Source organism: Chiloscyllium plagiosum, unplaced genomic scaffold (assembly GCF_037043375.1).
Source record: "Chiloscyllium plagiosum isolate Xiang-an unplaced genomic scaffold, Cpla_swu_hap1 HiC_scaffold_21, whole genome shotgun sequence".
NCBI lineage: Eukaryota > Metazoa > Chordata > Chondrichthyes > Orectolobiformes > Hemiscylliidae > Chiloscyllium > Chiloscyllium plagiosum.
In genome coordinates, this window is record NW_028270159.1 from 5,052,739 (window position 1) to 5,068,814 (window position 16,076).

Here is a 16,076-nt window from a genome sequence, read left to right on the forward strand (position 1 = left end):
CTCAGTCTGAAATGGCCTATCATGTGCCCTGAGACCATGATCACTTCTTCCTTAACTTAAACAAAGTTAATTTTGATGGGATGAGACATGCATTGATTAGATTAGATTACCTACAGTATGGAAACAGACCCTTCGGCCCAACAGGTCCACACCGACCCTCCGAACAGTAACCCACCCAGACCCATTCCCCTACCCTTTTCTACCCCTGACTAATGCACCTAACACTATGGGCAATTTAGCATGGCCAATTCACATGACATGCACATCTTTGGACTGTGGGAAGAAACCAGAACACCCGGAGGAAACCCATGCAGACACAGGGAGAATGTGCAAACTCCACACAGACAGTCACCCAAGACTGGAACTGAACCCGGGTCCCTGGCACTGTGAGGTGCTAACCACTTACCCCCCCCCCCCACCCCAAATACTTAGGATCTGTCTTCACTAAGGTGGAAACAAATAATGTTCTGGAAATGCTAGGGGACAGAAGGTCAAGCATGAAGGAGGAACTGAAGGAAATCCATATTAGTTAGGAACTGGTATTAGGGAAATTGATGGGATTAAAACCTGATATGTCCCCAGGGCCTGATGCTCTGCATCCCACAGTACTTAAGGAAGTGGTCCTAGAAATACTGGATGCATTGATGGTCATTTTCCAGCATTCTATAGAATCTAGAAGAGTTCCAGCGGACTTCAGGATAGATAATGTAACTCACTTTTTAAAAATAGAGGGAGAGAGAAAATGGGGAATTAGAGGCCGCTTAGCCTGACATAGGTGGTGGGGAGAATGCTGGAGTCAATTATTAAGGATGTAATAACTGAGCATTTGAAAAGCAGTGACAGGACTGGGTCTACTCAGCATAGATTTACTAAAGTGAAATCATGCTTGGTAAATCTGCTGGAATTTTCTGAGGATGTGACCAGCAGATTGGACAAGGTTGAATCAGTGAATGTTATGTATCTGGACTTTCCAAAGGCTTTTGGTAAGGTCCCACACAAAAGACTAGTAAGCAATATTAAAGCTCATGGTATCAGAGGTGATGTATTGACTTGGACAGAGAACTGGTTGGTAGACAGGAAGCAGAACGTTGGAATAAATGGATCCTTTTCAGAGTGGCAGGCAGTGATGAGTGCTGTATTGCAGGGTTCAGTGCTGGGACCCCAGCTGTTCACAATATACATTAACGATTTGAACGAAGGAATTAAAAGTAATATCGCCAAATTTGCAAATGACACTAAGCTGGGTTGGAGTGTGCTGTGAGGAGGATGATAAGAGGCTACAGGGTGACTTGGACAGACTGGCTGAGAGGGCAAATACTTGGCAAATTCAATATAATGTGGATAAATGTGAGGTTATCCACTTTGGTGGCAAAAACAGGAAGGCAGATTATTATCTGAACAGTGGCAGTTTAGGAAAAGGTGAGGTGCAAGAAGACCTGGGTGCCATGGTGGAACAGTCGCTGAAGGTTGGCATGCAGGTACAGCAGGCAGTGAGGAAGGATAATGACATGCTGGCCTTCATAGCGAGGGGATTTGAGTATCGGAGTAAGGATGTCTTGCTGCAGTTACATAGGGCCTTGGTGAGGCCATACCTTGAGTATTGTGTGCAGTTTTGGTCTCCTGGTCTGAAGAAGGACATTCTTGTTATTGAGTGAGTCCAGCGAAGGTTCACCAGACTGATTCCTGGGATAGCAGGATTGAATATCAAGAAAAACTGATCAACTGGGCTTGTACTCCCTGGGATTTAGAAAATGAGGGTGGATCTCATAGAAAGATAGAAAATCCTGGTGGCACTGGATAGGCTAGATGCGGGAAGAATGTTCCTGATGTTGGGAAAATCCAGAACTAGGGTCACAGTTTAAGATTAAGGGGTAAAACATTCAGAACTGAGATGAGGAAGAATTTCTCCACTCAGAGTTGTGAACTGTGGAATTCTCCTCCCCCAGGAAGCTATTGGGGCCACTTCATTAGATAGATTCAAGAGGGAGCCGGACCTTGTGGCTAAAGGGATCAAGGGTTTGGAGAGAAAGGGGGAGTGGAATACTGAGATTGCATGATCAGCCATGATCATATTGAATGGTGGGGCAGGCTCAAAAGGCCGAATGACCTACTCCTGCAACTATTTTTTATGTTTCTATGTTTCCAGCCATAAGACACTAAACTTAGAAAAAAAACTTGAAATGTTGATCAAAAGCACACAATCAGGCCTAAGTTAGATTCATAGACTCATAGAGATGTACAGCACGGAAACAGACTCTTCAGTCCAACCCGTCCACGCCAACCAGATATCCTAACCTAATCTAGTCCCATTTGCTAGCACCTCCTATTCATATACCCACCCAGATGCCTTTTCAATGTTGTAACTGTACCAGCCTCCACCATTTCCTCTGGCACCTCATTTCACACACGCAACACCCTCTGCGTGAAAACATTGTCCCTTAGATCCCTTTTAAATCTTTCCCCCTCTCACCCTAAACCCATACCTTCTAGTTCTGGACTCCCCACCCCAGGGAAAAAACCTTGTCTATTTATCTTCTCCATGCCCCTCATGATTTTATAAGCCTTATAAGGTCATCCGTCAGCCTTCGACACTCTAAGGATAGTAGCCCCAGTCTGTTCTGTCTCTCCTTTTAGCACAAACCCTTCAAGCATGTCAAAATACTTGTAAATCTTTTCTGAACCCTTTCAAGTTGCTGAGTTTTACTGTCCTACCTTTAATTGCAAACATCAGGAGTATCCGAGACACCTGAGCCTGCACCTCCAAGCAGTCAGCATGGTAATTCAAAATAGAGATCAGGACTGGAATGATACGTTCACTGGCTGCGAGAACTGCAAAATAAACCAACAAAATTGATATTTCACTTCAGGGCATCTCCAGTGTGTATTTGTAATAGAGAGTAGTCCTCAATTGTTAAATAACTGGGAACATCATGAGAACACACAAAAGGTACAAACTCCAATGTGTACACTGACTGGTTTCTCTCAGACCCTGTCTTTCAGGAAAATAACTACGCACTAACTAGTATATGTTCCCATCCATAAGGCCTCACACACCGAATCTCTCTGAGATTCGGCTCCCACACACACTGACTCTCACTGGGGTACGGCTCCCACACACACTGCCTCTCACTGGGTTACGGTCTCCCACACACAGACTCTCACTGGGGTACATCTCCCACACACACTGACTCTCACTGGGGTACAGCTCCCAGACACACACTGACTCTCACTGGGGCAAAGCACCCACACACACTGACTTTCACTGGGGTACGGCTCCCACACACACTGACTCTCACTGGGGTACAGCGCCCACACGCACTGACTCTCACTGGGGTACAGTCCCACACACATTGACTTTCATCATTGCGTGAGAATACTATGGCTTTAAGAGATGTATTTAGATTTTTCTTTTAATTTTGAGCCACAGGTGGTAAACTGTCTATTCCAAGCCAATAAAGTAAACAGCTTGTGAGGCCTTGGAGGTTTTGTTAAAAGTTGGAACAATAGAAGCTGCATGAATGGGTGGAGTCTGGCTCCCACACAACCAGAGCTGAAAATGTGTTGCTGGAAAAGTGCAGCAGGTCAGGCAGCATCCAAGGAGCAGGAGAATCGACGTTTCGGGCATGAGCCATTCTTCAGGAAAGGCTCCCACACAACCAGGGCTATAGCTTAGCCTTCAGCAGCTGTTGTGGGTTTTGAAATTGGCTATAGAAGCTGTTTCTCTCTCCCTACCAAAGTTTTCTCTTTTTGCTGCCAGCATCACATGTGAAACCATCTGTTTTACTGACTTTGCCTTTGCCAAGGCTGTGTTTATGGGATGTTATTATATTGGAACAGATGCTGTTTAGTGGTTAAATAATCTATTATTCTAAGTTTTCCAACAGAGTTAAAGTCTTATCAATTCTTCTTTCTTTTGCTTGTATTTTAACTGGGAGTAAGATTAAAGTGTGTTTTGATTAAAACCAATCAAAATTAACCAATCAAATTGCACCTAGAATACAGCACCTTACACATGCCTTTAAATAAGATTTTTAAAAAGGTTTAAGGCTTTCCCTTCATTTATTTGCAGGGGGTTTGGTCTGGTCTGGTCCATGCTGAAAATGTGTTGCTGGAACAGCGCAGCAGGTCAGGCAGCATCCAGGGAACAGGAGAATCGACGTTTCGGGCATGAGCCCTTCTTCAGGAAGGTCCATAACAATTTGCCACTGACTTTATGTTCATTCATGAGATGTAAATGTCCCTGGCTAGGCAGGCACTTATTGCCCTAATTATTCTTGAAAAATGGATGGTGAGCCATTGCCTTGAACTGCAGCAGTCCATGTAACTTAGCTACACCACTGTACACCTTGCTGTTGGGAATGAGTTCCAGGATTACAACCCAGTGACCGTAAAGAAATTAATATATAGATCCAAGTTAAGATGGTCTTATGGAATTTGGAAATATTCCCAAGTATCTGTTACACGCATTCTTCAAAGTGATAATGGTCAAGATCTTTAAAAACGCCGTGAGAAGGAGCCTGGAGGGTTGCTGTGGAACATTGTTAGATGATGGACAGGGTTTGGGATTGAGTTACTTAGCTCCTAACCTGCTGCTGTATTTATGTCACTATATTTATGTGGCTGAATTAGACATATTTCTGGTCAATGAATAAAATAGAATAGAATATCCTTTACTGATGATCAAAATTATTATGATAGGTGAGATTTAGTGATATAATCCGATTGTGTGTCAAGGAGAATTGGTTATATTCTCGCTTTTTGAAGATGGTCACTCCTTCACACACATATGATATGAGTTTTAATTGCCACCAATGACTCCACGCTGAATGATATCCAGGTCTTGTTACACACAAAGTGAATGCTCCACTATTTGAGGAGTTGGAAATGGTACTTAACTTTACAATTATCACTAAAACATCCCACTCTGAGTTATGATGGAAGTCATTGATGAAAATGTTGACAATTTGACAATTATTGAGTTTTTGATGCTATTTTGAGAAGTCTTGCAGCAAAGTCCTGGAGCTGTGCTGGAGGAAGATGGTGACAGATTGGTAATATTACTGTAATCCAGGGGTGCAGGTTAATGGTCTGGGGAGATAGCTTCAAATCCAACCAGGGCAGCTAACAATCAATTTATCTGAAATTGGAAGCTAATCCCTGCAATGAACTATCATGAAACTACCACTGATTGTTGTAAAGGCACATTTGGTTTATTAATGCTCTTTCAGGAGAGAATCTGCCATCTATTTCTATTCTACATGTGGCTATAGATATTAAACCAGCGGGCAAGAGGGGTGCACTGACCTCTACATCACTGAAGCCAGGTACCAATTCATGGACACCTCCTCTTACAGCCCCCTCGACCATGACCTCACCTCCCATCACCTCCCCAGACCATCCACAACCTCATCTCAGGGGATCTCCCATCCACAGCCTCAAACCTCATAGTTCCGCAACCCTGCATCACCCCATTCTACCTCATACGCAAAATTAACAAAATTGACTACCCCAGTCAAACTATTGCCTTTGTCTGCTCCTGCCCCACCGAACTTGTGTCCTCCTATCTCAACACTTTCCTGTCCTCCTTGGTCCAGGAACTCCCCACATACATTCAGGACACACTCATACCCTCCACCTCCTCCATGACTTTCATGTCCCCGGCCCCCCATCCCTCACTTTCACCATGGACATCCAGTTCCTCAACACGTCCATCTGCCATGGTGAAGGCCTCCAAGACCTCCATTTCTTCCTCTCCTGCCGACCCATCCATTACCCCTCCAGTGACACTCATTTGATTGGCGGAACTGGTCCTCGCCCTCAACAACATCTCTTTTGAATCCTCCTACTTCCTTCAGACCAATGGGTTGCCATGGGCACCCGCATGGGCCCCAGCAATTTCTGCTCCTTCATAAGATATGTGGAACAGTCCACCTTCTGCAGTTACACTGGCACCATCCTCCACCTCTTCCTCCGCTACACTGATGAATGTTTCAGCACCACCTCATGCTCCCATGAGGAGGTTGATCAGTTCATCAACTTCATTAACACCTTCCACACTAAACTTAAGTTCATCTGGATCATCTCGGACACCTCCCTCCCCTTCCTGGACCTCTCCATCTCCAGCACCCGACTCAACACTGACCTCTATTTCAAATCCACGACTCTCACAGCTACCTGGACTACATCTCCCCCCACACCCGCTCCTGTAAAAATGCGATTCCTTACACCCAAATCCTCTGCTGTATCTGCTTCCAGGAAGTGCAACTCTACCTCAGGATATCCCAGATGGTCTCCTACTTCCAGGACCTGAATTTTACCTCCTGCGTGATCAACAGTGCCCTCCAGTGCATCTCCTCTGCTTCCCGCACCTCCGCCCTTGAACCCCACATCTCCAAATGCAACAAGGACAGAAACCCTCTCACCTTCTGCCCCACTAATCTCCAGATACAGCACATCATCCTCCGCTATTTCCACCACCTACAATCAGACCCCACAACCAGAGACATAATTCCCTTCCCATCTCAAAACTCCCTTCCCATCCCTATCTGTATTCCACAGAGACTATTCCCTCCGTGACTTCCTCTTTAGGTCTACGTCCACCCTCCAACCCACCCTCCACACCCGGCACCTTGTCGTTCTGCCCACAAGAGGTGTAAAACCTGAGCCCATACCTCCCCCCTCACCTCCATCCAAGGCCCTAAAGGATATTTTCACATCCAACACAGATTTTCCTGCACATCCATTTGCCTCATCTATTGCGTCCATTGCTCTTGAAACAGAATGCCAACTCATGGGGTGTTACAGGAAACGTCTCTGGACACACACATTCAATAACCCCAATGCCCTGTGGCCAACCACTTCAAATTCCCCTCCCACTCAACCAAGGATATTCAAGTCCTGGGCCTCCTCCACTGATAACTGGAGGAAATATGCCTCATCTTCTGCCTTGTGACCCTTTGACCCCATGGCAACAACGTCGACTTCACTCATTTCTAAATCTTCCCTCCCCCCACCCCATCCCAGATCCAAACCTCCAACTGGTGCTACCCTCTTGACCTGTCCCACCTGTCCATCTTCCTTCCCATCTATCCACTCCACCTTCCCCACTGACCTATCACCATCATCCACTCATTTTCATCCACCTATTGCCTTCTCAGCTACCTTCTCCCAGCCCCACCCCCACCCTCATATTTCTCTCTCAGCCCGCTTGACCTTCCCTGATGAAGGGCTTATGCCAGAAACGTCGAATCTCCTGCTCCTCGGATGCTGCCTGAACTGTTGTGCTTTTCCAGCACTATATTCTCGAGTCTGATCTCCAGCATCTGCAGTCCTCACTTTCTCCCATGTGACTCTAGACCCACAGCAATATGTTTGACTCTTAACTGCCTTCTGAAATTTTTGAGGAAACCTGTCAATACATGGGCAATTAGGGATGGGCACCAAGTTGCCTTTCCATGGACTCTCATTATCCAAAAAATAATAAAAAGAAAGATTGGTCTCCATAGCCCATTTCTTATTTGTCCTAAGCTGACGTCAACCAGTCAAAAGATTTCCACCGCTTTAAATTGACTTTTATTTTGCTCAGATTCCTTGGTAACACTCTCTGACAAAACTATCGTGATGTCAAGGGCACTCACTCTCACTTAGAACAAAGAAAATTTACAGCCCAGGAATAGGCCCTTCGACTCTCCAAGCCTGAGCTGATCCAAATGTACTGTCTAAACCTGTCGGTCAATTCCTAAGCATCTGTATCCCTCTGCTCCCAACCTACTCATGCATCTGTCCAGACGCATCTTAAATGAATCTACTGTGCCTGCTTCTACCACCTCTGCTGGCAATGCGTTCCAAACGCCCACCACCCTCTGTGTGAAGTACTTGCCGCGTGTATCCCCCTTAAACTTTCCACGTCTCACCTTGAAAGCATGACCTCTGGTTATTGAATCCTTCACCCTGGGAAAAAGCTTGTCTCGATCTTCATGATTTTGTAAACCTCAATCAAGTCCCCCCTCAATCTCCTTTTTTCTAGTGAAAATAAACCTAACCTACTCAACTTCTCTTCATAGCAAGCACCTTCCATACCAGGCAACATCCTCGTAAACCTTCTCTGCACCTTCTCCAAAGCATCCACATCCTTTTGGTAATGTGGCGACCAGAACTGTACACAGTACTCTAAATGCTGCCAAACCCATGTCTTGTACAATTTTAACATGACTTGCCAGCTCTTATACTGAATACCCCGTCCAATGAAGGCAAGCATACCATATGCCTTCTTGAGCACTCTATCCACCTGTGCAGCAACCTTCAGGGTACAATGGACCTGCACTCCCAGATCTCTCTGCTCATCAACTTTTCCCAAAGCTCTTCCATTCATTGTATAATTCGCTCTAGAATTAGACTTGCCTAAATGCATCACCTCACATTTGTCTGGATTGAAAGCCATCTGCCACTTTTTCACCCAACTCTCCAGTCTATCTATATTCTCCTGTATTCTCTGACAGTCCCTTATGCTTTCTGCTACTCCACCGATCTTTGTGTCATCGCAAACTTGCTGATCATACCAACAGTACCCTCTTCTAGATCACTTAAGTATATTACAAACAACAGTGGCCCCAATACTGACCCCTGTGGAACACCACTGGTCACCTTTCTCCATTTTGAGAAACTCCCTCCAACTACTACTCTCTGTCTCCTGTTGCTCAACCAGTTCTTTATCCACCTCGCTCGAACACCCTGTACACCATGTGACTTCACTTTCTCCATTAGTCTACCATGGGGAACCTTATCAAATGCCTTACTAAAGTCCATGTATATGACACCAACAGCCCTTCCTTCATCTATCAACTTGGTCACTTCCTCGAAGAACTCTATTAAGGCACAATCTCACCCGCACAAAACCATGTTGCTTATCACTGATAAGCTCATTCTTTTCTAAATATAAATAGACCCTATCTGTCAGTACCGTCTCCAGCAACTTCCCCACCACCGACGTCAGGCTCTCTGGTCTGTAGTTACCCGGAATATCCCTACTACCCTTCTTGTACAGGGGGACAACATGAGCAACCTTCCAGTCCTCTAGCACCTCACCTGTGTTTAAGGATGCCACAAAGATATCTGTCAGGGCCCCAGCTATTTCCTCTCTCGCCTCCCTCAGCAACCTGGGATAGATCCCATCCGGTCCTGGGGATTTGTCCACCTTAATAACCTTTAGCATACCCAAAACACATCTTCCCTACTTATGCCAACGTAATCCAGACTAATCAAACTTCTATCTCTAATCTCAACATTCATCATGTTCCTCTCCTCAGTGAACACTGATGCGAAGTAATCATTCAGAATCTCACCCATTCTCTCAGGTTCGACACACAGCCTTCCTTCATTATCTTTTAGTGGACCAATCCTTTCTCTAGTTACCCGCTTGCTTCTTATATAAGAATAAAATGCTTTGGGATTCTCCTTAATTCTGCTTGCTAAAGCTATTTCATGACCCCTTTTAGCCCGCTTGATTCCTCATTTAAGACTTGTCATACTCTTCCGATATTCCTCCAGGGCCTGTTCTGTTCTTAGCTGCCTAGACCTTATGTACGCTTCCCTTTTCCTCTTGGCTAGTCGTACAATTTCTCCTGTCATCCACGGTTCACGAATCTTGCCCTTCCTATCCTTTGCTTTCAACAGGACATACCTATCCTGCACTACCGTTAACCTATCTTTGAAAGGCTCCCACATATCAAATGTGGATTTCCCTTCAAGTAGCTGTGTCCAATCCACATTTCCCAGCTCCTGCCTAATTTTGATATAATTGGCCTTGGCCCAGTTTAGTACTCTTTCCGTAGGATCACTCTCTTCTTTATCTATGAGTATTCTAAAACTTACAGAATTGTGGTCACTGTTCCCAAAGAAATCCCCCATCGCAACTTCTACCACCTGTCCTGGCTCGTTCCCTAGTACCAGGTCCAATATGGCCCCTTCCTTCGTCGGACTAGTAACATACTGCTCTAGAAAACTCTCCTGGATGCTTTGTACAAATTCTACTCCATCCAGACCTCTGATGCGAAGTGCATCCCAGTCAATGTTGGGAAAATTAAAATCTCCCATCACCACCACCCTATTGCCTCTACATCTATTCATAATCTGTTTACCTATCTCTTCTACCTCATGCTCACTGTTGGGAGGTGTGTAATACAGCCCCAACAATGTAAGTGCACCTTTATTTCTCAGCTCCACCCATAATGCCTCACTACCCAAGACCACCATAATGTCCTCCTTTAGCACAGCCGTAATATCATCCCTGACCAGCAATGCAACTCCACCCCCTCTTTTACTTCCCTCCGTGTCCTGTCTGAAGCGTCTATATCCTGGAACATTTAGTTGCCATTCATCATGCCCTTCCTTCAACCAAGTCTCTGTGATGGCAATAATGTCATACTCACAGGCACCAATCCAAGCCCTAAGTTCATCTGCCTTACACACTATACTCCTTGCATTAAAGTGGATGCATTTCAGGCCACCAGTTCTTTTGCGCTCACCTGCTCTCTTGCCTATTTTTCCCATTATTAATGCTATCTTCATGATTCTTACAGTCTCCAGTCTCCACCTCGCTGCCTACTTGTTTTCTCTTCTGGCTCCCAGCCCCCTGCCACATTAGTTTAAAACCTCCCCAACATCAGTAGCAAAAACTCCCCCAAGGACATTGGTTCCGGTCTGGTTCAGATGTAGACCGTCCCTTTTGTAATAGTCCCACCTTCCCCAGAACTGTTCCCAATGTCCAACAAATCTGAACCCCTCCCTCCGACACCATCTCTCAAGCTACGTGTTCATGCTGCCTTTTTTTTATTTCTACACTGGCTAGCATGTGGCACTGGTAGTAATCCTGAGATCACTACCTTTGAGGTCCTCCCCTTTAAATCCTCTCCTAGCTCCCTGAATTCTTCTTTCAGGACCTCATCTCGCTTTCTACTTATATCTTTGGTGCCTATATGCACCAAGACAACTGGCTGTGCACCCTCCCCTTTTAGAATGCTCTGCAGCCGATCAGTGACATCCCTGACCCGAGCAGCGGAGCAGCAACATACCATCCGGGAGTCCCATTTTCGGCCAGAGAACCGTCTATCTACTCCCCTCACAATAGAATCCCCTATGACCATGGCCCTACGAGTCTTTTTCCCGCCCTTCTGAACTGCAGTGCCTTGATCTTGACAACTGCTGCACTCCCCCGGTGAGCTATCTCCCCCAACAGTATCCAAAACGGTATATCTGTTTTGGAGGGAGATGACCGCAAGGGACACCTGTACTGCCTTCCTACTCTTTTTCTGACTTTTGGTCACCCATTCACTGTCTCCCTCAGCAATCCTAACCTGCAGTGTGACCAGTTCACTAAACATGCTATCCACGACCTCCTCAGCATCACGGATGCTCCACAGTGAGTCCATCCGCAGCTCCAGAGCCGTCATGCGGTCAAACAACAGCTGCAGCTGGACACACTTCTTGCAAGTGTAAGGGTCAGGAACATCAGACACATTCCTAAGCTCCCACATCAAGCAAGGGTCACATGCCACAGGTCTGTGGTCCCCTGCCATTGTAAGCTTAGCTTTATATGAACTAACTAAAACCAAACAATGCACTTAAATAAATGAAAAAGATAAGAAATGAAATCCTTACTTACAGGGTCTTTTTCTTCCGGTTAGAGGAGGGGGGTGTAGTATCTCGGGTTTAGCCACTGCCCAAATATAAATTAAGACTGTACCTTCCTGGCAGCCCTCACTTCACTCCTCCTTCTCTCCTCACCGCTCTGATAAATGTCTCTAGAATTCAGCTCTTTTGTCCATGTATGGAACAAGGCTGGATGAGGTCAGGGTCTGTGTGTGGCTCTGGTGGCAACCAAACTGGCATCAGTGAGCAAGTTGTTGAAAACACTGCCAACAGCATCTTCCTTCACTTCACAGACAATTGAAAGTAGAATGATGGGAGGGGTAATTGAATGGTTTGGATTTATGTTGCTTTATGTAAACAAGACATACCTGGGCAATTTTCCACATTGTTAGATTTACATTAGTTTGTAAATTTACTGAAAGGGGGCAACCAATTTTGGAACACAGGTCTTCAGCTCTATACCCAAAATGAGAGAAGACTGCAGCCTTTTGTCGAAACCGTGCACTCAGCCTTTTCTTGAATGGGTTTCACAGGCACTTATTCTTCAGGGATAAGGCTCCACAATCAAATAACCATTCATGTGTCAGCACCAAATGGATGGTAGAGAGACTATTAACAATGTAAAGAATGAGAGAAGTTAGGTCAATATCATTACCTTAAAAGCTGTACTGACAACCACAACAGTCACTTACCCTCGGCTTCATACAGCAAGTAAATTATGTATTTCAGGCTGATCTTCTGAATTTCTTCTACATCAACTTGTAAAAGCATGAATTCTGCAACATAGAGTGGAGTCAGGGGAAGATCAGAAACACATCCACATATCCCCAAAATACATCAGGTATTGGCTCCATTGTTATGTCCCCAGATTCCTACTCCATCTACACATTGTACACCATTCCCTCCCATTCTGCGCACATGCCTTTCCACACACTTGCAGTGTTCCATACAGGTTCCAAGATTAGATTCCCTACAGTGTGGAAACAGACCCTTCGGCCCAACTAATGCACCTAACACTATGGGCAATTTAGCATGGCCAATTCACCTGACCCGTACATCTTTGGACTGTGGGAGGAAACCCATGCAAACATGGGAAGTATGTGCAAACTCCACAGACAGTCACCCGAGACTGGAATCGAACCTGGGACCTTGGTGCTGTGAGGCAGCAGTGCTAACCACTGAGCCACCATGCCGCCCGCCCCCCACCAATCACTACAGCTTAGACACGACAGTGAAGGCAGTGCAACACTGCTTTACCAGAATTATAACTGACCTCCAAGGGTTAAATTACAAAGAAGGATTACATAAATAGGGTGTATTTCCTGGAACTTGGACAGTTAAAGGTGATTTATTTAACATTTGCAAGACATTCAGGTGAACAGATAAAGTTTAGAACCATTAGAACACTGAAGGAGACCATTCAGATAAAGAGAAACAATACATCTGTCAAAGGTAAGGTATTAGTACTGGGCAGAAAAATGTGTTGCTGGAAAAGCGCAGCAGGTCAGGCAGCATCCAAGGAGGAGAATCGACGTTTCGGGCATAAGCCCTTCTTCAGGAATTAGTACCGGGCAGCATTGTTTAAAGAATAGAGGCAGACCTTTCAGGAGTTAAATTAGGAAACGTTTCAACAAAGGGTAATGATTTATTTTTAATTTATTCTTTCACATATAAGTTACATGTGTTGTTGGCTTGGTCATTATTTGTTGCTAATCCCTAATTGCTGCTGAGGTAGTGGAGAATCAGCTTTTTTAACTGTATGTGGTATGGATACACCAGTACTGATACTTTTCCTCTTTTCACATCCAGAAGTACTTTTAGACACACTTAAACAGATTCTTTCTCTGCCATCACATCACCCGATCATCAAGATGGCAGTGGAGTCAGGCTCCTGAACCAGGGCTCATCCGCTCCCATCGCCTTTTTCTTTCTTTTTGTCTTTTCTTGTTTCTTTTTCTTTACTTACCTGGGACTTACCTTTATTGAGTTTGGACAGTGTCAGCAAGTGGGGGATCCCAACATGGATCTTGTGGCAGCAGTGAGTGAACCCAGCACTCATTCAAATGAGCCCTTACTTTTCCGGGGCAAGCACCGGACCTGGTATTGGAATTGGCAGCTGCTACATTGGTGGAGACAACATCAGCAAGGTAGGACCAGTGGCGAAAGATGGCACCTGAGGATTGCTGACTTCATTGTTGATTGGGTGTGGCACCGGCAGCGGTGAAGTAGTGCCGGAAGGGCATCACAAGGTGGGCCCAGCAGTAAGAAATGCCACTTTGACATTGGTGGGTCCATTGCAGGCTGCGGCGAGGCAGGGCAGAAGGGAGGCGCCTCAGCAGTGAAAGATTGTGTCTGAAAAGGGATAACTTCAATGCTGTTTGGGTCCGGTGTACAGGACTGTGAGATGGAGGAGGAGGGATAGCTACGCAGGCGTCATTGATGATGAGCTGGCTCAAGACTGATGGTGTCTCTATTAGCTATATTTTTTTAAATTCTTAAACAACTCAAAATGGTGCCAGATCATGGCAACTGTATTATACTGTTTTTGTCACTGTGAAATACACATGACAATAAAATTATTCATATTCACCTATGTTCCCAATTAATTACCATTTTATAAACAGGGCCAGTTAAGGGCAGTGAATCATGGGTCTGCTATTGGGCCTGGCCAAGCTGGCTATTAACAGGTCTAGGCAGCAGATTGTGCAGGGATTATATCTGCCAACTGTCTGTCCATCTTCTGCAGTTGTGTTTGTGTCTGGGTGTCACTGGAGAGGGAGCTCTCGATGCCTTTAGAAGGAGGTTGGCATTATGGGTGATACTGTGCATTATTTCCCCCTCCAATTTCATTTCGATATAGACCTTTCCCACACTCCATACCACCACCAGGAGGCTTAGGTTCAAGTCCCACCTGCTCCAGAGGTGTCATAGTCATAGAGTCATAGAGATGTACAGCACAGAAACAGACCCTTCGGTCCATCTGTAAAAACATCTTCAAAAAGATTGATTAAAAATATATTTTAAGGAATCAAAGTGGGTGGATCAGTTAAAAATCCAGATCTAACTGAATGGCATAGCAGGCACTTGGGATTAAATTGCCATTTCTTGCTCCTTTCTAGGCATTACATTTTCCATCACCAGCACTGTGGTAGAATTCAAACTCTTAGAAGTTTTTAACCTTTTGGTTCAGATGCCTTGCCAAAATCCTTGAGTGGGATTACAGAGCTTCATTAATTCAGTAAGAACTGGTGAATCTGATTTTATGATTTCCCTCGAGAGGTGGATATATAGCCTGACTGGCTCTGCAGCATTACAATTAATAGGTGAGACATACAGTGGAAGAAAACACCTTTGTGTGTGTAAACAATAGCAATTGGACAATAAACCCTTCTAATTAGAATTCCATAGAACATTACTCCAGATAAAACAAATGGACTGCCAACTGAAGGGATTAATTTTGTTTGCTTTGAATTAAGACTCAAATGCCACCTACCAAGTAGCTTGTCAATGCCTTCCCTGAAAGGCAAGAGTTCTGTACCCACTGGTACTTTCTTAATTCCTGAAAGTGTGGAGCCGCAGATGACCAGTGACTCTTTCACATATTGTAAGTCCAATAGTGACCTTCAAAGAAACATAAAAATGTTGTTATATTTTATTGGCTGGTGTGTATCAGAGATTCCAGCTAATTCCACATCCAAATCCAACATGGAAGGATTTAGCCAATTTTAAAATTGCTCAAAGCACCAATCTATCTCAGCATTAATAGGTAATCCCACTCTGAACATTTTGGGACAGCTGTAAATGATGGAATTGGAACAGCAATGTACTGACATGCATGTGAGACACAGGGAATACTCTGTCTCATCTTGTGTTATCCCTATCCTTGGAGTGTTTGGTGGGGACAATAGTAGCTTTAAGCATTACTTTAGTTAAAAGAGTCGAGAGAGCTTTAGCATGTATATAACACATGCTGTACCTGAACTGGGAGTACTTGATGTTGACAATACAGAGAACTCTCTCTGTATTTAATTATGCTTCCTGTCCTGGCATTTTTAAAATTTGTATATGGAGTGTAGGCTAGACCAGCATTTATGGCCAATTCCAAATTGCACTGGAGAACATGGTGATGAGCTGCCTTCTTGAACCATTGTAATCCTTGGGGATGTTGTACTATTAGTGAGTTCCAGGGTTCTGACCCAGTGATAGTGAAGGAATAGCAATATAATTCAAAATCAGGATTGTGTATGGTTTGGAAGCTAACTTTCAGATGATGATGCTCTAATCCAATACATCCACTGCCCTAGTTCTTTTAGGAAGTAGAAACTGCAGATTTGAAAGTTGCTGTTGAAGGTGTGTTGGTGAGTACTGTGGTGTATCTTATAGATAGTACACGCTGCTGCATCTGTGTAACCGTAGGAAAGGAAGTGAAT

General features: G+C 44.7%; 1 protein-coding gene across 1 annotated transcript in view; it reads right to left on the minus strand.

Moving 5' to 3' along the window:
• Positions 1–16,076, minus strand: part of LOC122564672 (serine/threonine kinase-like domain-containing protein STKLD1) — a 29,375-nt gene that overhangs the window by 12,175 nt on the left and 1,124 nt on the right. Inside the window, exons 2-4 of the mRNA XM_043719749.2 lie at positions 15,140–15,267; positions 12,339–12,422; positions 2,713–2,829 (exon numbers count right to left, since the gene is read on the minus strand). Of these exons, the coding sequence (XP_043575684.2) occupies positions 2,713–2,829; positions 12,339–12,422; positions 15,140–15,267 (329 nt within the window). The remainder of the gene's footprint in view (positions 1–2,712; positions 2,830–12,338; positions 12,423–15,139; positions 15,268–16,076) is intronic.